This window comes from Mesitornis unicolor, unplaced genomic scaffold, assembly GCF_000695765.1.
Source record: "Mesitornis unicolor isolate BGI_N332 unplaced genomic scaffold, ASM69576v1 scaffold43938, whole genome shotgun sequence".
Lineage (NCBI taxonomy): Eukaryota > Metazoa > Chordata > Aves > Mesitornithiformes > Mesitornithidae > Mesitornis > Mesitornis unicolor.
In genome coordinates, this window is record NW_010202138.1 from 30989 (window position 1) to 53933 (window position 22945).

Sequence of the window (22945 nt, forward strand, 5' to 3'; positions counted from 1 at the left end):
CCCCTTCAGCCTGTAGAAGAAATGGCTAGATTGATTCTTGCTTCTTGCCAGCTTTAATTGAAGATTTGATTTCCAAAGGGGGAAGCCGAGGAGATGAAACAAGCCATGAGGTTGGCTGCAGAGGTGGTCAGTAAGCCTTGTGCTTATTCTCATCATTTCCAACAATGGGAGAGCCATAATTTTTAATTTTTATTTCTTCAGAAATGTATATATGAGCTTGCTTCTTGCTTTCCTGGTGAGTTTGCCTTCCTGGACTGGTAGTTTATTACCTCTTTTAAGTGTAGCCTTCATTATGGGAGCAGACCTGAAAGGTATTTGTCGCCATTCTCTGGGAACGCTTTAGCTTTGAAGCAGAGAGTTTGATTTGGGCACCATTTGCTCTGCAATTCAGGAAGGGGGCATCATTCATAGCAGCTTGCATTTGAAACCAGTGGGTTGTTGCATTTCACAGCCATTTGAGCTTTTACAGAGCTTGTCGCTTTGTTCATGGGGATAAAGGATTGTATTAGTGTAGTAAAGGTTCCCAAGATCTGAAAATGTGGAGGGCAGGACTGTTTTCTTCTTTTCTGTGGCTTTTCAGAGACATGTCTTGCTATATTCTTCCATCAGCAAAGATCACAGAATCTTTGTACTCACTGATGATGTTGCAGAAGATGCTGAAATGTTGTAAGTAATCAACACATGGGCCTTGTGGTTCCCAGATTATTTCTTTGGGACAGTTCATGCTTTGTAGAACTGGTGCATTGGAAAACATCCTTGGGATGGGGCTTTCTTTTTTCAACCACCACATTTCTAGACTGTGTTGTTGAGTTAGTTCAGATTTCTAGGGCTGGGAGAAGGCAGTCACTTGTTAAGGACTTAAGAGCTGTGTGTGCTTCTCCTGTTGGTTTTGCCTCCCAAGGATCACAGTGCAGGTGTGCAGAATAAGGAAGACGGAAGCTGCTTTGGCCCTTTCTTTGCCAGGTCCAGTGCAGCACATTAATTTTTTGCTGTGGTTTTCCCAGCTTTGTAGTTTTTGTCCGCAAAGTACGGATGAGCATTGTGTCCAGCCTGAGATACTTGGACACTGAAGAGAGAGTTGCAGTTTTTCTGACTCTACACAGTTTCTTCTGGAATTAATGGTTAAGAAGGAGAAAATTCACAAACAGCTCTGATCTGGGAGAGGTACTAGGTATGCGGAAGCTGCCATTTTGGAGGCCTGAGCCAGTGTTCTTGAAGAATGGTAAAGTTCCCTGAATGTTTTTCACCTTGTCCAAGCTCTGCACAAACAGCACTGTCGCTGCTCAGCAGGGACCTGGACAGCTGAAATCTCAGACGGGGAAACTGAGGTCAGGAATGCTGTGACTTACCGAGTTACACACGGCCTAAGCTAAGATGAAAACTTGTGTTTGCTGCCTCTTAAGTTCTGGAACATGCTGGCTCCCAGATCAAAAATCGTGTCCATGTGGCATGCCTGGGGAACACCTCACTTCAATTATAAAAACTGAAGGCAAAAGAAAAGAAAGCAATTTTGCAACTTTTCTGTGCTGGTGGTGCTGCATCAAGGCCATCCCAAGCATCACACTTGTTGCAGTCAGCTGACCTTTGTAAGATACTCGCTTGGGTTTGTTTTGACAGCTATCTTGAGTCTTTATAACACTTAAATAACATGGCTTTTTTTGTAGTAAAGCCTTCACATTGACCAGATACAGTTCCTACTCTTACCTACTTTTCTCTTGCAGTTCTGAGAATTGTAGCGCCCATCTAGCTGGTTGGTGCTGACAGGGACTGTTCCTTCACCACTTGAGTTGTTCTGGAGCTAATTCCTTAGATAAGGTCTGAGCAACCGTTTTTCTTGTTGTCTGATGTTGCATTTCTGATTCCTGAAGCCTTGCAGCTCTTTCCTTGCTGGTTACATACTTCCAGCTGTTCTTTGGTTGGTTTTGCCCTGTTGGTCTTTCCTTGCTACCTTGGTTACACTTGGTGTTTGTCTGTGTTGAATTTCAACTTTCCTCTTTACCTACTGATTGATGAGCACCCCCCACAACTTGAAGTGTGTAACAGGCTAATTAATCCCAGCAGGGACTTTTAGGTGAAACTTCTGGGGTCTTGGAGATACTAGATGTCTCAGTGAGATATCTGCGATCTTCCAAGCTAGTGGCAAAATCTCCAATATACTGTAGCTTGCCAGTAACAAAGCAGTGTCTTCAGGATGTTGGGTAGGATCTGTTGATATGGTGTTGGAGGAGAGCCTTGGTCAAGGTCTTGATCCCTGGTCAGCAATCAGCATCTGGGTTCTTCGCGCACAGCCTCAGCAGAACGCCAGGTCTGAACAAAGACAGGAGACCAAACACCGCCTCTCTCATCTGACTTGAGTGGGAGTGCTGGAGAGAGGAACTTCCCCAACCTGTGCCTGAACACATTCTGTGGTGGTATCAGGCCCCCTTACAACCCATTATCAGTGGGACTGTTGGGAGCTGTCAGCCACACAGGGGTTCCAAAGCCCCAGCACAGGAAGACCTGGAACCTCTCCCTCCCTCTCCTCTGTTGCCTGAAGCAGGGCAGCTCAGTTCTGTCTCCTTTTGTTCCCAGGAATGACCCACGAAGATATCGTGCAGGAATCTAAGAAGTACTGGCAGCAGATGGAGGCACATGCCAGCAAACCAACTAACAGCATGGTGAGTAAGGTGTGTCTAGGGCTTGCAGCCTGGTTTTGCTCCCAGCCTTTCCAGCGTGTTTTCTCTCTTTTCCTCCCACTGCTGTGCCTGACAGGTCCCAGACAGACCAGGCTGGCCACTGAGGAGGAAGACAGCTGAGAGCTTTCCTGTTTGCAGCACTAGGGATGAGCGTTGTGCCTTGTTTTGCAGCATTGTACCTGCTATGTTCAGTGGTGGGGTGAACCCACCAGAGCAGGGAGGGCAGCACACAGAGAACAGTGCTTCCTGTGACACCTTGCTAGTGAAATCAGGGAGACTTTGGGGATCGTGGCCATACAAAGTAGGGACCAAAGGTGCCCTGCCGCCCTTTAGTGGCCAAGGGATGATATGGCAGTTTGAAGGACTCTAAGAAGTGACTTATGACTCACAGGAGTGCTCTCAACACAGGAGTGGCTGGAACTTGCAGCTCAGGTGCTGTTGAGGCTGAGCAGAGATCTTAGTGGTGCTTTGCCAGGAGGAGAAGGAGGCTGTGAGCTTTGTGCCACCTTTGTCTCTTAATGCGTGAGAAGGTGCCTCTGGCTGCACCCTCCAGCAGTGCCAAGAGCTTTCTCTGGAGAGGTGTGTTATAAGCAAGGGCACCTCTTTGTTTGCTTTCTTCCAACCTGCTGGCTACAGGTGGTGTTGCCTTACCCTTTTTTTTTCCCCAAGAGGTGGTTCTGTAGCGTGGGAGCAGAGTCTACCCACTGGGGACAATTCCCAGCCCAGCTCTGAGACTGAACTAAAGCAATTTTGCCATTAGAACAGGGAAGTTTTTGTTCTTCAGTTACTTTCAGAAGGTATGTCTGATGAGATGAGAAACTTCATGCCTCCTGGCAAGCTCTCAGGCGTCAGAGCAATTCTCTCCCCTGCCAAATGGTGGGGAAAGTGTTGAGAATCCTTTTTGTTTCCACTTGAGAGCTTGCCTTCCCCTTGCGGAGGCCTGACCACTCCTTGGCCTGTGCCTTACTGTCAGAGCATGGGTGCTTCATCTTTGTCTGGGACCTCTCACTTAGACATCCCTCTGCAGACACCAGCACTGAGTGCAGCCTGTGAGCACCCTACAGAGTAGGTATTTTGTAGGAAAGGGATCCAAGTTACATGATGTGTAGAAGGTTGGTTTTTTTTGGCTGGGTTACAGGCCAGCAGAAGTGTTGTGAATGCTGATGGTGGTAAAAAGCAGGTCTGATAGACATGGGTTAGCCCAGCGGGAAAGATGCAGGTGACTGCACTGATGCTTGCAGTGGGCTCTGCGTCCACCTGTGCACTGGTTGTGCTGCATGAGATGGAGTCATTTTTGAGGAGATGCTCAGGAACATACCTGTGTGGCCCATTCTGCCGTTGTGGTCTGAAATGGTTGGAGGAGAGAAAAGGGAAGCAGCAGTCCAGTAACAAAGGTCTCCAATTCCCAGAACTGTCTGACTTGCTTAAGGAATATGTTCAAGCTGAGAGGACAAGTTCCTGCAGCCTGTATTATATGAGAAGTGAGCCTGAATGTTCTAAATGGTCCCTGCAGACAGAGCTGGCTGTGATCTCTTTCTGCCTGGTGTGGGGACAGATGCAGTTGCCTGCATCTCCACAGTGGAGGAAGCTAAGTGTGAATTTGCAGCAGCTTGTGACAGCAGTTAGATTTATATCAGCAATCCTTGCTCCATGGAGAGCGAAGTCTCGTGATTAGTTCTGTCCTGCCTGCTGTGGATCTGCCTGCATTTTCCAGAAAGCTCCGTCTTGCCGTTCTCTGTGCATAATTTGGGGATAAAAAAAGATAGATGGACAGCTGTTTTCCTGTAAGCCTTGCAGCTTCAAACTCGCCTTCGTCTGAAGGTGCTGCTGTTGGAAGAACAAATTCCACGGGCATAGTCAGGGCATGTCCTCTGAAGCACATGGGATCGGGATGCCGAGCAAGGGTTTAGATTCTGACTGTCGGGGCTTGCAGGGGGCAGAGGATCAGGAAGAGAAATGCCAGTGCCTGCTGCATCAGCTGTCAGGGGATGGGCAGAGAGCTACAGTTTCTGGGCCCTGTGGGGCCCATTTGTGCACCCCACAAATGACCGTCAGAGCTGGACTGTACCCTCCACCCTTCCAGGGCATTGGTTTGTTTGGAGGTGGAGCTGCAGCCTTGTTGGTACAGTCAGAAAGTGCCTACCAGCAGCGAAGTCAGTTGTGCATAGGGATTGACAGCCTGGCACTGGTACTGTGTAGGGAGACAGAGTCAAGTAGGTCAAATGCATGTGTTTGCAATAGCAAACTGTGGCTTTGGCATCGGCACGTACTCAGCCAGAGGCTGTGCTCTGGGATGAGACACTGGCTTGCTGCCGAAGACCCCGGGGGCAGCACTAACCTATCTGTTGAGAGTTGTTTACTTTTGCCATTATTTTCTCCCATCCAAGCAGGCTAACGTGACTCAGAGTTTTCTCAGCGTCCTTCCAGCTTTCCAAGTTGACTGCTTGGCAAAGACAACTTCCCAGGAGTGCTGTAAAAGCAGCCTCCTCCTTCCCACCATCCTGTGTGATCCGCGCTCACCCCAGTGCCCTCTGGTCAGCGGAAGCAAAGTCGCTCCCGGGGATTTTGCTGCAGTTTCGTCAGAGCCAGTTGGACTCGGTTAGCGCCTGGGGCTGTCCAGTTGTGGAGAAAAAAGGCAGACAGCATACAGGGACCCAGCAGGTGTGATGATGCAGGTCAGGAGACTTAGGAAGAAGTGGAAGATGAAGGTACATTCACTGCTTGCTAAACACGTGCCGTGGATGACTTGCTAAACACTTGGCCCCGCAGATTTGGCTCCATAGGGGCTACTGTAGAAGTAAACCCAGTGCCTGCAGTTTGAAGTCAGCAGGAGAAACTGTTGTAGGTAGCTGAGTGTCCTCAACTCCCATCATATCCCTGGGAATCGAAGGGTTTTAAGCCCTTGTTTTTTCTGAGTTTTGAGTACTGTTCAGTTTTTACCCCACTAGTCAGCTGCAGAACCCCCATAAAAACTGGCCTCAAGATCAGCAATTTAAGCATGGAGAGGAAAGTCTCTAATAAGGGGTACTTGCACCTAAGTACAGCTCACTTGGTTAGGTGACTGAGTAACCTGGGCTCCTCATATAGCTCCCCGTGGCATGTGGCACCTCCAGAGATCATTTTGGTATTGCTGAAAGGGGTTCCTGAAGTTGGGACACATGAGTGGCTGTGCTGTGGCTGTTGCTTTCTGCAAAGCCTGAAGTGGAGAGCTGCCATGCCAAAGACTTTTATTTATTTAGTTGCCATGGTGCATAGCTAACGCTGTATTGGCTGGCTTCGTAGCAAGGGGTGGTGTCACAGCCCAAAGCACTTTTGCCTGGCTTCATCTGCTACAACCTCAAGTGATACCAATTTTCACGCTGTCAGTTATCAGCAGCCTGCCAGGTATGTGTCTTGCCTTTACAAATACAGTCATGTAGCAGCAGCAACGGCAGCTTTGATTTTTCGCTTGGCTCCTAATCCCCTGGGAGCGTACGTGCCTGCTGGACTGACCAGCAGTTTGCATGACTGGTGAAGAAATGCACGGGGTTTTTGCAGGTTAAGAATTTGTGGAAAAAGCAGCCCAGATCACCAGAATTACCTGAGAAACGTTTTCTTTATCTCTGACCTCTTGTGCCTTCTGGAGCCATGTGGATTTTTCATTTTGCTGAGTCAGTAGATTTGAGCCAAGCTTCCTGGCTGTGCTGGGAGATCTGTCTCCTGGAGGATTATATGGCAGACAGCATCAGGCCGATAAAAGGCAATATGCCAGCAAAATTACCATTTTGTTACCATAGGCGTGTAGGTTTGGTGGGGCAGTGGTGAGCTGTAGTGTCATTTTCTTTGGAGACAAGCGGAGGTTACAACTGCTGTTCAAAGGCCACATGTCTGAGAGGGAGGCACCATACTGTGATATCTCAGGTCTCAACCCTGCTCATCCATGAAAGCTGAAAGATGAATGATTCATGTGCCAGATGCCACCAGAAAGGCTGTCTTTTGGTCAAATGGGGCAGAATTGCCACTGCTTTGCAAGAGAAATGATGGTTCTCTGGAAGGGTCCTTTTGCTGGGACATCCAGAGCAGTGATGGCGTCATGTAGTCAGCACAGGCAAAGGCCAGCTCTCCAGTCAGCTTTTTGCAGTGATGGAGGACTTTTTATTTGTCAGCTCTGGTTTTGTGGAAGTCAAGGTCTGAAGGATGCAGAGCAATAGTTGATCGCTTATGTGTGGTGTTTCCTGGGAGATGCTTTGGTTCTGCACCACCTGTGCTTGCTGTTTTCCCTTTACCAAGGGATGCACATAGGGTCCATGCTACTGCTAACCAATTGCTGGCAGACGCCTGCTCCTTGGGGACATGGTTTGTGAGATGCTGCATGGTTGGAAATTGAGGCATGGCAGCTGGGATGGGCTGCTGATGTGGTTAGCAGTGCAAGAACTGTTTTGCTGGCACATGACCTTTGTGCTTCACAGTCAGCTCAGTGACCAGGGTGTTCTCTCAGACCCTCACATACTCCTGTGCCCAGGGCCACTGGCATCCAGTCAGATGTGCTCTTTGGCTTGGAAATGAACTGGAGACACCAGCCTTGTGTCTTCCAGTGCTGGTACAGGATACAAACAGCTTTCCAGAGACTTGCTCAGAAAACACAAGGGAGTGGTGATATGAGCCCAGATCTTTTTTTTTTCCTCCACAATCTGTCGGTCATAACCCCAAAACTGCCTTCTTATGGGGACAGGTAGAAGGCCAATCAAGTGAAGTGGTGAGAGGTTATGAGACGGTTGTACCTCTGTCCAGAGATCATGATTAACTGCCTGTGAAACCTGGTCCAAAAGAACTGTGAGAGATGGAAAAGTGCCCAAAAATGGTTTGGAAGGGTATTAACGAGAGGACTGAGCTCTGACTTCAGTGTGTCAAATGCTAGGTGTGACACAAGTCTCTTGGTCCAAAAGCAGGAGAGGTGGGTCCTGGCTTCTTCCTGAGGGGGCTCTGTTGGCAATGTGACTGAGCTCTCTCCACGGGTAGTGAGGGGGACACAAATTGCCCTCCCTGCAGGGAAGCAGACATTAAGCACTGGGGCAGGTCTCACAGAGCTTGTTTGCACATGGAGATACGCTGCAGTGGTTTCACAGCCAGGCCTGGTCAGTGCTTGAAGCTGCCAGGCTGGCTGTGCTTTTGGCCAGACGTCAAAGCCCAGGAAGTCATGCTGAAGTGAGTGGTGATTTTCCTTCTGTCTGGTATCTCAACGGGCCACCAGCTAACACTGGCAAAGGAGAGCTGGGCTGTGTCTGATTTGATCTGGCTTGTCGCTTGCATGCATGCGTGGTGGGAGCTGCCAGCATCTCCGTGGCCGTTTGGGGAGTGTATTTTGGCACTGTTTGCCTGAGGTTGTGGTTCTCTTTCCCAGGCTTCTCCCCGGACTCCCATGTCAAGCACCTTTGACCTACAGATGAAATTTGTGTGTGGCCAGTGTTGGAGGAACGGGCAGCTGGTGGAGCCAGATAAGGACCTCAAGTACTGTAGTGCCAAAGCCCGCCACTGGTGAGCAATGCAACCTTCTCTTTCCCCACCACTCCTCCAGGGCAGGGGTTTCTCCTCTTACCTTCTCCAGAGCTTCATTTGGCCTCTTTAGAAGGGTCTGTAAAGTTTCCTAACTTGGGGTGTTTGTCACTATAGCAAGCATTGCAGATAGCTCTTTTCCTGTTTCCAGCTTTCTCCTTTACTGTTTGTATTTGCTGCCAGCACTGTGCAGACTGCTGCTCCTGGTGCCTGCCGTCCAGCTCCCACAATTCCCTTTTTTCCCATTTGCTATCATTTCTTCTTAGCAAGGTCACTAATAACAGTTCTCCTCTGTACTTGTTTATATTCCTATCTGTTTGCAGATGTCTGTCAGGTCACTGTTAGCAATGATTCAAGATATTCAGCTTCTTTTTAAAATAGTTTCCCTGGCTCTTTCATTGCATTGGTTGCTCTTCTCTGTTGCATGTCTTGTCTGTTTTCACCTCCTGGCTCCTTGGGGCCCATGGGGATGTTCGATATGATAGAATCGTAGAATAATTTGGGTTGGAAGGGACCTTTAAAGGTCATCTAGTCCAACCCCCCCTGCAATGAGCAGGGACATCTTCAACTAGATCAGGTTGCTCAGAGCCCCATCCAGTCTGACCTTGAATGTTTCGTTGTTCCCGTGTTTCAACACCCTCATTGCAAAAAAATTCTTCCTTGTTACGTAGTCTGAATCTACCCTCTTTTAGTTTAAAAACATTACCCCTTGTCCGATCGCTACAGGCCCTACAAAGAAGTTTGTCCTCATCTTTCTTATAAGCCCCTTAGAAGAGGAATATCAGCAGAGAAGTCACCGTTGGGTCATGGAAACTGTGGCCTGTCTTACCCAGGCAGCCTGGCAGGACAGGATGTAAAGGTTTATAGGGCTTCGCGTCCTGTAACACAAACCATAAAGGCACAGTCCAGAGTCCTATTGCAAATGTCAGACCTCTGATGAAAAAGACAGATGCAGCAGTTGCTGGAGGAAGTGAGCAGGTGAGGATCACTTCCTGAAATGGGAAGGACAACACCTCTTTGTGCAGCAGCTGAATAGAGCTGAAGGTGCCCTGGTGATCACTTGCTGATGCTGGAGGAGAATTAATAATTCCTGTGCTTGTAATGATTTGCATTTTTACTATACCTTTCAAACAGAAAATATTCCTAAATGTTTTTTGTGGATCTGGTTGCACAAGAATTGCCTGTGTCAAAGGGTGAAATACAGCTGTTTAGTAATCCATGGTGATGCCATGTGAGACCTGGGGGGAGACTTTTGTGGCTTTATGAGAAGAGACACCCCAGGATATATGTGATAAGTACAGAAAGAAATCCTCCTAAAACACCCTTCTTGTGGCTTTCGTCTCACAGATGTGCATGTCTGGGAGCAGCCAGACAGTGTCAGGGACAAGCTGGACTAGAGGATCTGGTCATCTCTTAATATTTAAGAGTCTCTGAGGAAAACAAAACTTTGTTCTGTTCTTCCTTTTGCCTCTTTTGATTTATTTTCTCTTCTTCAGTTGGACGAAGGAACGTCGTGTCCTGCTGGTGATGTCCAAAGCAAAGAAGAAGTGGGTGTCTGTCCGACCACTGCCTTCCATCCGCAACTTCCCACAGCAATATGATGTAAGCCCCATGCCCAGCATGGCCAGATGCTTCTTTGCCTTCCCTCCCAGCATGGCGTAGTGCTTTGAGGGCTGGTCCCTTGTAGACCTAGCAGGGAGGCAAACAAGTTTTGGCCGAGGTAGGAGGCAAGGACAGACTGATGGCAGCAAGACCTCAAATGCATCCAGCAAAAGTATGGAGCAGAAAAAGGAGCAGCACCTGTTTAAATCACTCTTTGCATGTATGCGAGTTTCTGACGTTGCTGTTAATGCAGTCATCATCTCAAGAAGTGGCTGGCACAGGGTTTGTAAATAAGATTTAAGTCTCCCTTACGTCAGGGTTTCTTAGTGTGGGTGAGAGGTGAGATAGGGCACTTGAGAGAAGCCTATCCTTGCCTTTGCTGTGACTGTGCTGCTGTAGATTGTGAAACTTGCTCACAGTGTGTTTTGAAAGCAAAACTAAAAACTCTGCTAAAAAACCACATGGTGTGAGGAAAACTACAGATATCCAACCTCCAGCTGCAGCCCCAAATATGGCAATTGATTGTTTCTCCCTTCTTTCCTTTCTCCCTGAAAGAAGAAAGCTCTGCTTCCCCTGCCCCATGGGATCTGCTGCTCCTTAGTCCATGGGCAGACACGAGGCCATGCATGAGGCCTTGGGTGCTCTCCAGTTGCAAGCCAGTTGCTAGAAGCTGGAGTTGGGAAGCAGAGGTTATTTACAGCTGCTGCAGTAGGAGAGGAGACCAGCAGGTGAGTCGCAGGTGGTGCAGCAAAGCAGTTTGCCATAGGAGTGTGTGTGTTGCCTGAGCTCCCACCCAGCCCCAGGCAGAAAGGAACAGCATTGTCTCTTTCCCCTAGTTTGTATGGGCCAGCTGGTCTCCACAGCAACCTGTAAGGCTACTTTTCACCCACTTGGTGATGGCTGGAGAATGAGTCACCTTTGGGACCAGCAGCTTGACCAGCAGGAGACACTGTTGGGTCCATCCACGCTGCTCCTTGCTGTCTCACCCAAGGCCAGTGCTAAGCGTACCTGCATCTGGTCGCCAATGGAAATGGCAACAAGAGAGAAGCCAGGTGCTGAACTGAGCTGCCTGCATGTTCATAGGGAAACCTTACCCTTCCTGTCATCAAGAGCTTGAGGAAAAGGCATGAGTTAATGACATGAAGTGTCCTGTTTGCTACCTCTCCTTTGTGCAATTTAACGCCCCGGCTGGTTTTTTGAAGCTACTTTCCCCTCTAGCAAGGAGTGCTTGTGGAGATGCTAAATGTTGCTCTCTGTCTTTTAACAGTTGTGTATCCATGCACAGAATGGCAGGAAATGCCAGTATGTGGGCAACTGCTCCTTCGCCCATAGCCCTGAGGAGAGAGACATGTGGACCTTCATGAAGGAAAATAAAAGTGAGTGGGGGAAGCATGGGCCAGGGAGTTTGGGGAGAGGGGTGTAGGGTCTGTTAAGACATTCTTGACAACAGAGATGGAGCTGGACAGCACTGGTACCATGAGCTTAGGTGAGATTATCAGGTAGATCTGTCTACAGTAATTTAGAGCTGCTCTTTTCTTAGATGTGCATGTATATCTCGAGTCCCTTACTCTGGGACTAGTGCACATCAGTCCCATGTCTTACATTGCTCCATTGCTGCCCTCCCTTTCTGCAGTTCTTTGAAGCCTCCTTCTGCTGTCCCTCCAGTTGCCTGTACTGTCCCAGGCCTGGCTCTGTACAGAGTTCTGCCAAAGCATCAGTCCTGACCTGTAGCTGCTCCTCTATCTTCCTTGTCTGTCTTGTATCTGCCTTGGCTTTCTTGCCCATTTCTGCTCATGTCCCTTGCTCCTGGACTGCAGCACTCCCTGCTCATGGCATTGTGTTCAGAGAGGTGGATTTGAGATCCTGAAAGAGAACATCATTGGGTGGTGCCTTTGTGGAAGAGCTTGTCTGGAATTAATTGTGCAGGCTCCTGATTTGCCTTTTGGGGGATAGCTGGGGTGTTACCTGCATCCTGGGTGGCCAGCTCTCTGGCAGCAATCCGTGTTTATTCAGACCAACAGCAAGCTGGGAAATAAGATGCTCTTTGCAAGGTGCAGTTGTCCAGGTGCTCACCTAGCTCTGCTGGGAGATGCTGAAAAGCTTGAAGGATTTCAGACATGTCCTGAGTTTGTTTGGTCTTTGTGCTTGGATGGAGAGTCTTTGCTGGGCTGAGCTGCTGTTATTTGTTACAGTTCAAGTCATTTTGTTGCTGAGGCCTTTAAAGCACATCAGACCAGTCTGGGTGTGTTTGCTCAAGCACGAAGGTGAACCTTCAAATGGCAGCGTTGTTTCAATTTGGGGGAATTTGCATTCATTATCCCCAGTTGCCTTCAGTTCCTCAATTACCCATTTAGAGAGGAGTAAATCGCTAACACATCGCACTTACAGCATCGCATCGATGTCTGCAAACATTTATGTTTCCATCACCTCCCTGAGGAGCTGATATTGGAGAGGCAGATGTGCAACGCTTCCACACAAAATTGCCCTTCCTGCTGGTGTGCTGAGTGGGTTTTAAACCAAAAGTATCGAGAGACATTGACTGCAGACCTTTGGGCAAGTTTTGAACTTGGGGCAAGCTATCATTAGGTCTTCCTCCCCAGTGTTTCCTGTAGCCCAGTTGCTTAAGCGCTCTCCTCCCTCTTGAGTGCTAAGGATGCAGCTTAAGCATAGAGGGAAGGGGCAGATCTGAATCCAGCCCCTCCCTTAACTCCCTGGCTGGAGTGAGGTGTCTGCGGAAATTAAGCAGAATCAGGCCTGATGGAGAATCACCTTGTGGGGTGAAGTCCATGAAGGTCTTGGGGCACTTTCCCTCCTTTGTGAATACTTGGTGTAGCTGATGTCACGGTTGCCCCTTGACTCATAGGAGACAGCACCCCCTCCTCCCCGCTGGGTGGTGTGGAGTGAGTTTGGTTCCTCTCTCCCAGGGCTTTCATCTGGGCAGGTGACATTGGGCCTCCCAACCACGGCCTTCAGTCTGGCAGCAGCTGCTGCTGCGCTGGAGAGGGGAGGGAAGAGCTGCCCCAGCGTTCGTCCTTTTCTCATAGTTTGTGCACGGTGTGGGAGGTTGTCTGAGTGACTTCACAGGTCGCCTTTGTGCAGTACTAGATATGCAGCAGACCTACGACATGTGGCTAAAGAAACACAATCCTGGGAAGCCTGGAGAGGGGACGCCGCTCACCTCACGAGAAGGGGAGAAACAGATCCAGATGCCCACCGACTACGCTGACATCATGGTAATCAGCTGGTCTCTTGTCCTTCATCCCTCCTCCTCCTTCTCCTCCTTAGTGCTGACAGCCTACCCCACTCCTGTGTGAACTGGCAGGGACTGTATTGCTCTTGTGGGAAGAGTCTGTGCTAATGTAGGTTAAATGGACAGCTTGGAGCAGCACAGCAAAGGCAGCACAGATGAGGCGGGAGGGGATTGACCGCAGGGTCAGCGAGGCTTTGCAATGGCTTTTCTGTTAATCCCTGGGTCAGTAGGAGTCTACCTGAGCTTCTCTTTTGCGTGGGCTCAGCCTCTCTTCAGGTTTCTTGCATGCTCCTGGGGAAGCCATTGCTGGCCTGCTGGAGAAGAGTGAGAAGGCTGGAGAAGAGCTGGGTCTGGAGCACAGAGGCCTGGGAAAACTGGAAGCAGATGTGTCTGCTTAGCCTGGGGGTGGTGGCTGGTGTAAGGATTTGGGCTCCTGAAGAGCCCTGCGTTGCCTGTGCATCCCCAGGTGCCTTGCAGTCAGACCCCACTGGGGCTGTCAGCAGGGACACTGTGTCAGTGAACTGAGCTGCCCTGCTCTCTGAGCCTGTTTGAGCTGTAGGTAGACCTCAACAAAGCACATCTTCTGCTCCCTCTTAGTGGCAGCACAATGCCTTGAAGATGACACAGCAGGGAAGTGTGAGAGGTCGTAGGCTGAGCAGAGCTTCCAAGATGCTCTATATAGGGAGAGGGGTAGAGGCAGTGTCAGCACAGGGAATGGGTGTGACTGGTAACGCACTGACTGGCCTTTTGCCCTGTCTGCACTGGTTAGATGGGCTACCACTGCTGGCTCTGTGGGAAGAACAGCAACAGCAAGAAGCAATGGCAGCAACACATCCAGTCGGAGAAGCATAAGGAGAAGGTTTTCACCTCAGACAGTGACTCCAGCTGCTGGAGCTACCGCTTCCCCATGGGCGAATTCCGGCTCTGCGAAAGGTACAGTTGTCTCGTCTCCCTCCTGCGCTGCAGGCCCAGGGCCTCCATCATCCCTCCTCCTCCTCCACCACCTCCTCCTGCTCTCAGAGAGTCCCCAGGGACTTCTGCTTGGAGGGAGGAGTAGAATGAGCTGACAGGTTTGGGTGACGGTGAGGCTGCTGTTGGATCCCAGAGGTGCTCAGCCACACTACTGAGTGGTAAAAATACGTTAAATACATTCCTGAGCACATATCTTTATAAAAGGAGAGTGAGCTTCATGTCTGCACCTGTGCCCTCCATAGCCAGGATGCTCTCAGCTCCCAGGCTGCTGAACAGTGTCCTTGCACTGATGCTTGGGGGAATCCTAAGTGCTTTATTAAATGGTTTGAATGTCTCACACCCTCTCAGTCAGCACCTTAAGGTGTCTTCAGAAGGCTTTTGATGGTTAGAAATGCCGTTTTGGTTAGAGAGAAGGCTGTGTCTCTCATGGCTGTTACCTGGCATTTCCTCTCTTGTGTGGTGGTTTCTCCTCATCCTTGCTGTTCCCAGCAGCTCATGTTGTTTCATTCTGTTGATTAAATCCCGTCATAGATGTCACTCAGTTTGCTGCTCTGTTTCTGTGCCCAGCCTCTGTGTTGCCTTTCCTGGCTGCACGTGGGTTTGTACGAGAATTGCCTCACCCTTAGAAAGGAAAGTTTGCAGTGTGTTTTGGTGGGCTCTGATTGAGTATCCCAAACGGGGAGCTCAAAACCCTGTCCTAGGGTGCCCTCCTGATCACGCTCCTTGTGCTGGCAGGTTTCAGAAGAGCAAGGCCTGCCCCGAAGGAGATGAGTGCCGCTATGCCCATGGCCAGGATGAGCTGACGGAATGGCTAGACCGGAGGGAGGTGCTGAAACAGAAGCTGGCCAAAGCCCGCAAGGACATGCTGCTCTGCCCCAGGGATGACGACTTCGGGAAATACAACTTCCTATTGCGGGATGGCGTATAGTAAGGGCTGGGGGGGAGCCTGTCAGCTGGAGAAAGACGGGGCGGGTTTTCTGAGAGCAGCAGTAGCAGGGAGAGCGAGATCTGTGTCTCGCAAAGAGAACTCTTTCTTTTCTTTTGTTTTAAGATTATGAGACGATGATTTATTAGTGGTGAATGAAATCGTGAATTTGATTCTCCTTGGCCAGCGAACGCCATGCTCACTGAGTCTGTGATCCGTCTTCTTTCCTCCAAATTTTCCTTCCTCTCCATCTTGTTGTTTTTGCTCTCCTTCATTCGGAGGAATTAATCCAGTCTGTATTGGGCTGCAAATTGGAAAATTTCTCAATGTGTCATTCTTCTGCCCTTCAATTTGGAGTGGTTGCAGAGGTCCAGAGGACAAAGCTGAGAGAAAGGGCCAGACATCTGGTGAAAAGGTGACCACAAAGTTCATACGCTCCTTTTCTCAGTGCTGCAGAGTAAGCTCCACTTACATTGCTGCAGCCCGCCTGCTCCCCTGGGAGTTCAGTACCAGAAGAAATAGGAATTGAGGTGTAAAGAAGGAAAACCACTAGATTTGGCTTAAAACATCTAGGCTTAAGCTCCTGCTGTCTGTATTGCCCTGAGGCATCAACTGGTGTGGAGGAGGGTAACAGCCATCTGGCATAAAGAGTGTAGCTAAAAGAAGCAAAGTAATAAAACTGCTTGCAGCAGCAGGAACTGGATTGTAGGTGGCTTCAGACTGTTTCAGCCGACTGTACCCAGAAAGCGAACTGGAGACTCCTCATCAGATGTCTTTCTCAGTCTGTGACAGGTATTTCAGGGTGGGTAGTTTTGGTTTGTTTTTTTGGCTGCTGTGACTGGTGCAAGTAAGACTGAAGCCATCTAGAAGGTGTAGTGGAGACTGTGACACGCCCTGTCTCACCATACACCACGCAGCATTGTCAGTCGGGAGGAAGGCTGTAACCAAAAGGAGCCTGTGTTTGTGTTGGCTTGTGTCCTGAAGAGAGGGAGGGAGATCGTGGGGTTCCCTTCTTGCTCTAAATAGCATGTGTTAGTGGTTATTTAGAGCTGTGTTTTTCCCCACGCTGCCAGAAGACCTGGGTGGGGACCCATTTAAACGGACACTGTTGAGCAGCATAGGCGATGCTTTGCTGATGGGAATCCAGCTGAAAGGGCGCTTACCAGCACTGGAGGTCCAAGTGGAGCTGGAGCAGGCAGTTTGCAGACACACAGCACAGCCAGGATGCGACCCAGGGCAGGGACTGCAGTGGAGGGTGAGAGGCACAGTGGGACCCAGCCATGCGCCTGCTTGTGTCCTGCCTGATGTGTGCCATGATTGGAGGACCAGCGATGCTGAGCTCTAGGCCAGAATTTTGGGCTTTTATAGCTGCAGCGGTGAGAGGCAGCACTGTGCGCCAGCCTTTTCGTTTCTGGCAGTCTCAGCCTGTAAGCAGTAAACGTGTGTCCTGTCCTGAGCTTTCCTCTCCTCTCTTCTGCAGTCCAGCTGCGCTCTGCAGTTTTGCATGCATGGATGGCACCATCCACTCAAACACAAATATATCTCCCTCCTAGCCTTCATAAAGGATGTGTTTCCCATAGAGTCTCCCAGGGCAGCAAGCTCAGAGCCCTTGGGGCTGGCAGTGCTGTATCCATGATAATTGCAGTTTGTCTGTGAGCTCTTTGGTGCTTTGGCATTGCTGGGTTCCCCTTTTCCCTCCCTGCTCCCAAATCCTTGGGGTTCCCAGCTTCAAGAGAGGTGGTATGTGTAAAATACAGGAGATGTGGAATTGCAGGAGATAGGTGTTTCCAGAGATACCTTGTGCTCTAAGTAAGCTGAACATGCCTCTGAGCTTGTTTCCGCTCCTTTAAAATGTGGATGGTGGTCACTGGTTTGGTCTGAGCTTCCCTTCTTGGCTATACAGCACCTTGAGATCTTGCCTGAAATGGACTAGGACCGTAACATCTGATGATACGTACTGAGAGAAGAGAGGAGGGAAATGGTTATTTCCATCACTGCCCACCTGTGGGAGGAAGACGAGATGATGAATGATCCTTAGTGCTGTGGGGAAAGGGAGTGACAACGCAATATCAGACATGGCAGTTTTTGAGTGGTCAGGTGCTGTATTTTCTCCTCTGCCCTTCACTGTAGCCGTCTGGATCATACTTTCTCCTGGTGCTCCTTGTGCTCAACTGGTCACCTTTATAAACAGAGAGAGAGAGATGGGGGCGGAAGGTAGGCATCAACTGCTGGGTTATCTTGTTCTGCTCTTCTTGGGCAGAGACGCCAAGGAAGTGAACCTGGATCAGGGAACGTTGGAATGTGTTTTTATTTTTAAAACAAATCTGCATCTCTAGTGTGACTCTAGCGTTCGCCGCGCCGTGATTTTTCATGCGATAACTTGTTTAGGTTGCAGAGTGGATTGCTGTCCCCTCTCCCCGTCTCTGCGATGAGAGCCGAGCCGCTCGGCAGGGCTTCAGAGGGAGGGGGAGAGTGAGGGAGGCCCATGGTCATGGGGGTTACGTTGAGTTTCTCTTTTTTTGTTTTCCCTGATATGATAACCTGGTCTGTGGTGTTGCAGTACTTTGTCACCAGACTTGTTTTAGTGTGTATATATGTGACCCCTCCCATGAAGCATATATACACAGGTATTAAATATATCGCTCTATATAATATTATATGTGTGTGGTATCGAAGGAATCTTTTAAATGAGGGTAAAGGAAAAGGACTCGGGCCAGGAAATGCAGCATCTCCAGTTTAAATATGAAGACTTTTATTTGGGTTAGGGAAAGGGAAATAACAAAGAGGGGAGGGTTTTATATAGATAGGTATAAATTTTGAGATGGGCGTTTTTGAAACCCCCTAGGATGTCCTCGCAGTCCCATCTCAGTGAAAGAGTATTGTACTGCTAACTAGCAAGTAAAGTTTTAATGATAAGGCTTTGCTTATATTATTTAAAGGGACATTGTGAAAGGCAGGAAGCTTCACACTTGATTTCCCAGGCTCTTGCTTTATCAAGCCAAGAGGGTTTTCTTCAGCACATTATGTACTCCCAGTAGAACTGCTCAGCACTCATGGCTCTACAATAGATAAACTACAAGTTGTAGGGCTGCTTTAGCGGTGCACTCGCAAGACCCTGTGGTAACTCTCTCTTTTCTCCGTTAACATGAGAGGAGAAGAAAATTTTGCAGTGCAGAACCAAATTAGAGGGTTATTAACAAAAGAAGTGATGTTTTAATTTTATAACATTACAGGAAAACCTCATGCCGTGTAAAATCACCACAGACACACAAAGTGGAGACTTTGGTTTAGATCAGCTTGTTAAATGCTGAAGGACTCTGTGAAAATCTTTTCCCAAAACCTTTGGTGGGAGCAGGGTTTTAAGTGATGCTGGTGTTGGAGTTAACCTGACCTTTACAGGGGGAAGTAAAAAAAAAAAAAGCCTGAAAAATACCCTACTTAGCTCGTATGAAACTGTATGTCAAAAATGGATGGGTTTTAGCAGGTGAAAGGAAAAGATAGCAAGGGGATGCTGCAGTTCTGAGCTGGGTAGTAATGATTTCGAGTCCTGTAATATGTCTTTGTATTAATATAATTTAAGAATACCACGCTTTACTATTAAAAAAGAACTTAGTATCTTTCATAAGGTCTAGTATCAGGATAATAATGTAGATGTTTTAACAACATTTTTGGTTTTGTTCTTAAATAAAAAACAAACAAACAAACTTGCTTCTTTTAGCCTTTGTAATAGAAAATAAAAGTGTGCACTTTAAACCCTCTCCTGATACAGTGTGTGTGTGCATTTTTCAAATAGCCCACAAAGGCTTTTTATCTTGGTTCAGGTTCCTCTGCTGTAAGGAGGAAAGCAAAGGGAGGACTGCAAGCATTTAATCACTTTCATTGTCTCCCATCCTTCAGTATGATCTACTGCTCTTCTTGCTGAGTGGAAAATTGCTTCTGTGTGTATGAACAGATTCTGCAGTTCTTCACCAGGTGCACAGTTCTGTTGAAACTTAGTGTGTTTACAATTTTTTTCTTTTCTTTTCCCCAAGCACCAAGAATGTACACCCTCTGCATTAGCACATAGTTTCAGGTGTTTGGGTAACCTGCATTTTGAAACTTCCAGTAATCAGGTCTTGTAATCACCTTCACCTAGACGTTGCTCCGCTGTGTGGCCTGCTTTGTTCAACTGGATCAGTCAGTTCTTTTTCCTGCCAGGGAAAATGCCCTGTGCCCTACCCACTGAGCTGCATGTGTCTTGGGCCATGAGAAGCCTCTGCTGATTCCCCCCGTGAGGATGCTGGGTGGTGAAGATCATACCAGAGGGAAGAGGTCAGCATGACAACATTTATTAATAATACTGTTTTATTTATTTTTCAAATCCATCATGGTGCAGATTAATCTGGATTCTTGATGAAGCCAGAACTGGAGATGTGGCAAAGACAAGGGAGCCCCATGGAGACATCCTGCTACTGCTGTTCAAACTGGTGGAGTGACCAGAAGGTCATATCCAATGATATGGGAGGAGAAGAGACTTGTTACACAGGCACAGGGGCTCATGTCCTGCTTGTAAGAGGAGAGATCTGAATCTGAGCTTGTAGTGCAGAGGTGACGAGGAGACCAGAGCACTCTTGAGGTACATACCACGTGTATGGAGTACATACAACGTGAGAAGCATTAGTTTTACCTCCCAAAGATTATTGAGGCCATGCTGCCAAGAGTGAGGGTAGCTTTTCCAATACAATGAGGACCAAATTTGTCAATTTGCGAGGCAGACAAAGCATGAAGAGAAAAACATCAGTGTTTTCCTTGCAGGTTTGAGTCTCAGCTGTAAACCCCTCCTCACTAGTGTTTCTTCATTGAAGAAAATAAACTTGCATTTTTGAAGAGGCAGAGAAAGGAGTGGTGACTTCAGTATTCACATCCTCATAGGAACTTCAGCAGAGACAAAGACAAGGGGAGAGCCCCAGGTCAGCCAGGAAGGATGCAGGTCTGATGGAGGATTGAGAGGAGCAGGGTGGGAGGAAGGCTTCGTACTAAAGGCCTTTAGTGCCATCACACAGCAGGCTGGCAGAGGGAGTTTGCCTTACAAAGTGTGCAAGCTGCAGATGGGATTCCTAAACAATTCTGTGCCTGAGTCTGCCTGACCACACTATAGGGAAACATTTCTGGGCAGTGACAACAAGGGATGCAGGTGCTGTCATCGCTCTTAATTGTGTTTGCTGCAGCTATGTCAACCGAGACCAGGGCTGTATTGCATTGTGCCAAGGAGAGGAGCAGGGAGTTCCTGCCCTGCAGGAGCTGTGACCTGCAGAGGTGTGCTGGTCACTGTCTGGGGCAGAGGGCACGGAGGAGGTAACGCTGTAGGGCACTTGTGGAGGAAACATTGGGCAGAAAGTGATGTTCTAAATAGTAAAAGGGGGCTAGGTGGGAGTAACTGGTGGAAGGGAAGTGGAGGAGAAAAGGGTGCAGGAGTACAGGCTGGAGCTGGCAGCCAATTGGTGTGAGGCGGAGGAAGGTTGGGTTGAAGAGACTTGGTTGGGTGCCTATGGCGTGGTTCTGGCTGAGGCCCTGTGGACAGCTAGCTCATGAGGTTTCCTGGAAAGCCATGGGAACAGCTCAGAAGCTCTGTGCTATTCCAGCCTCACCCTTTTCTCCCCAGGATGGGAGGGGACAAGACAGGCCCCATCCATCCCCAGTAATTTCTTTCTCTTCCCAGCAGAATTCTTGCCTCCTGCTTCTCTGCAGTTTTCTCTCCAGGCAAGAGCAGCAGGTCCTGGTGCCTCCCTGGCAGGGGTGGTGTTTTCTGAAAGCAGATCCAGGTGCAGCAAGGAGGAGAGCAGGAATCAGAGGAGATGACAGCTCCAGCTGACTCCTTCCCCACTGTAACAGTCCTGGCCCTGGCAGCTCCCATGACTGCCTCTTTAAGGGGTGCTCCTCTTTGGGGTTTAGCTTACAGATGGCAGCACCCCAGGAAACTGCTTTTTCCTGAGAGCAAGCGGAGAGTCCCAGAAAATAGGGGTTTTTGTTACCATCTTGATTAATCCTCCGAAAAATGACATTTACTCAAGGCTAGGATGGAAATCTCTAAGCACCGATGCCAGAATAGATTTGCTTGCTTGGAGCTGGAAAATACTCAGCGCTGGAGGTGCTCTTTGGTGTATTTCCCTTGTTCTCTGTGGATTTCCTCCAGCTGCCTTAGCTGGAGGTTTTCAGTAGTGCTGGGGCTCTGCAGACAGCTGTTTGGGAAGTATGAAGAGCTGCATATTTTCTCTAATTGAATACCAAGGCACACTCCCCTGTTTGTACCCCAGCAAAGCTCAGAGGCAGAAAGGGAAAGTCCTGCTTCTGCGGGAGTGAGATGGCCTCAGTTTTCCTCAGTCAAACAGCTTGACGATAACTGCAACACGGCTGGATGTTGCCCCTGGGAGCTGTGGTGGGGATTCAGTACACATGCAGTGTTTCAAATGAAGCTCTCAGCCGGCTGGATCTTCTCCTCAAGACCATTCCTATCTTGGCTTTTGGGGATCAGCAGCAGGCAAACTGCCCAGGCTTTTCGGAGGATCAGTCGTTTTCTTTCAGCCCACACACCTTCACCAGGCTGAGCTGACTCCTGTGTCCATCCATCAGGCTCTGACCTATGGGGCCGTGGTGCTGCAGGATCCCTGCTCCTGCTGGGGACCACGTTGTACCCAGGAGAGGTGAGTTAGCCTGGGAGTGGGTGGCCAAGGGACAGCTGAGGTCCTTAACAACCAGCCTCTTTGTTTAGAGAAGGAAGTGGCCGGAGGAGCGTGTATCTTCCTTGATGACCCACCCAGTGGTCGCCAACGGACCCTGGCAGAGGCCCAGGAGTCGCTGTCCTTGTATTTCTCCATCCTGCTTTAAATTCTTTGGTTTATTGCTGCTCTTGGCAACTCCTGGACTCTGCCTCCTGCCAAGGCTTGTTCAGGGAGCTCCCAAAGCTGGCTCTGCCCAGGCTCCCAGAGCGTTTCCGGAGCAGGGAAATGCACAAAGGCAGCTCTAGGTGTCCTTCCTGCTCAGGGCAGCACCACTTTTGGTGATGCCAAGAGTCTTTCTCAGGTTTTCTCCCTGCCTAGCACCTAGGTTTCTGGCAAATGGCACCTCACAAGGGAAGGCCACGTGCAGAGGAGCAGAGCTGTGGTGAGCCCAGCTGCCACGTGAGCACCCCAAGAAGGGGGGGTGTCTTTGCGGGGGGGTGGGGAAGCAAAGCTCATTAGCTTTTTGGCACTCATTTTTGGGAATTAGTTTTTCGAAATCCTTTTGCCTCAGGCAGGAGGTGCAGGCAGTTCCTTCCACTGAAGTGCGCCGCTCGCCCAGGGGATCCCAGCGCTGCTCCTTCACGAAGGGAGACAAGCACACATGTACACATACACAGGCATGTGCATGCATGTGATACCATGCTCAAAGAAGGGGCAGCCTTTTCAGAGGTTGGGGAGGGAGTTCTGTGCAAGGCCTCATCAACCCTGTGTGTCAGTGCCCGCTGTTGCTACCATCAACAGTACCCAAAGGGTTGCATGTCTGTGTTTCAGGCAGCAGGCCAACACAGACCCCTGGTCCCACTTTTACCACCCTCAGCTGTCCACCCTCCCATGCTGTCTTTGTCGCTCCTTCTCCCACCTTCTCTCCTTTTAAAGTATCTGCTGTTGATGTAGCTTCCTGGTCTGGCCACAGCCTTCCCTGCTGCTGCTGTTCTGGGTGTCCTTACAGCTCCATAGTTGTCCATTGCCACTAGCAGCAACATCTTGACCCTGTAGAAGACAAAGTGCTGGGATGTGGGGCAAGCATCCTTTCAGAAAGGCCACAGTGAAATTCATCCTGCTGGCCTCTGCCAAGGTGAAAAAAAAAATCCTTAAGAAGCCCAACGCGCTATGCAAATAAAGAGTTAAGACTGGAAACTGTCAGTGGAATGTGGATTTGCCTAAGGAGCTAGTACAAGAACAAAAAAAATACTGATGTCTGCAAAGAGGCAGTGACTGACCTCTGGCAAAA

The 22945-nt window shown here is 49.1% G+C and overlaps 1 protein-coding gene across 1 annotated transcript in view; it reads left to right on the forward strand.

Annotated features, from left to right (window-relative positions):
- ZC3H7B (zinc finger CCCH-type containing 7B) overlaps positions 1 to 14959 on the forward strand; it is a 36158-nt gene extending 21199 nt beyond the window's left edge. Inside the window, exons 16-22 of the mRNA XM_010190306.1 lie at positions 2572 to 2657; positions 8056 to 8189; positions 9704 to 9809; positions 11077 to 11185; positions 12909 to 13042; positions 13829 to 13992; positions 14767 to 14959. Of these exons, the coding sequence (XP_010188608.1) occupies positions 2572 to 2657; positions 8056 to 8189; positions 9704 to 9809; positions 11077 to 11185; positions 12909 to 13042; positions 13829 to 13992; positions 14767 to 14959 (926 nt within the window). The remainder of the gene's footprint in view (positions 1 to 2571; positions 2658 to 8055; positions 8190 to 9703; positions 9810 to 11076; positions 11186 to 12908; positions 13043 to 13828; positions 13993 to 14766) is intronic.
- The last annotated feature ends 7986 nt before the right edge of the window (positions 14960 to 22945 follow it).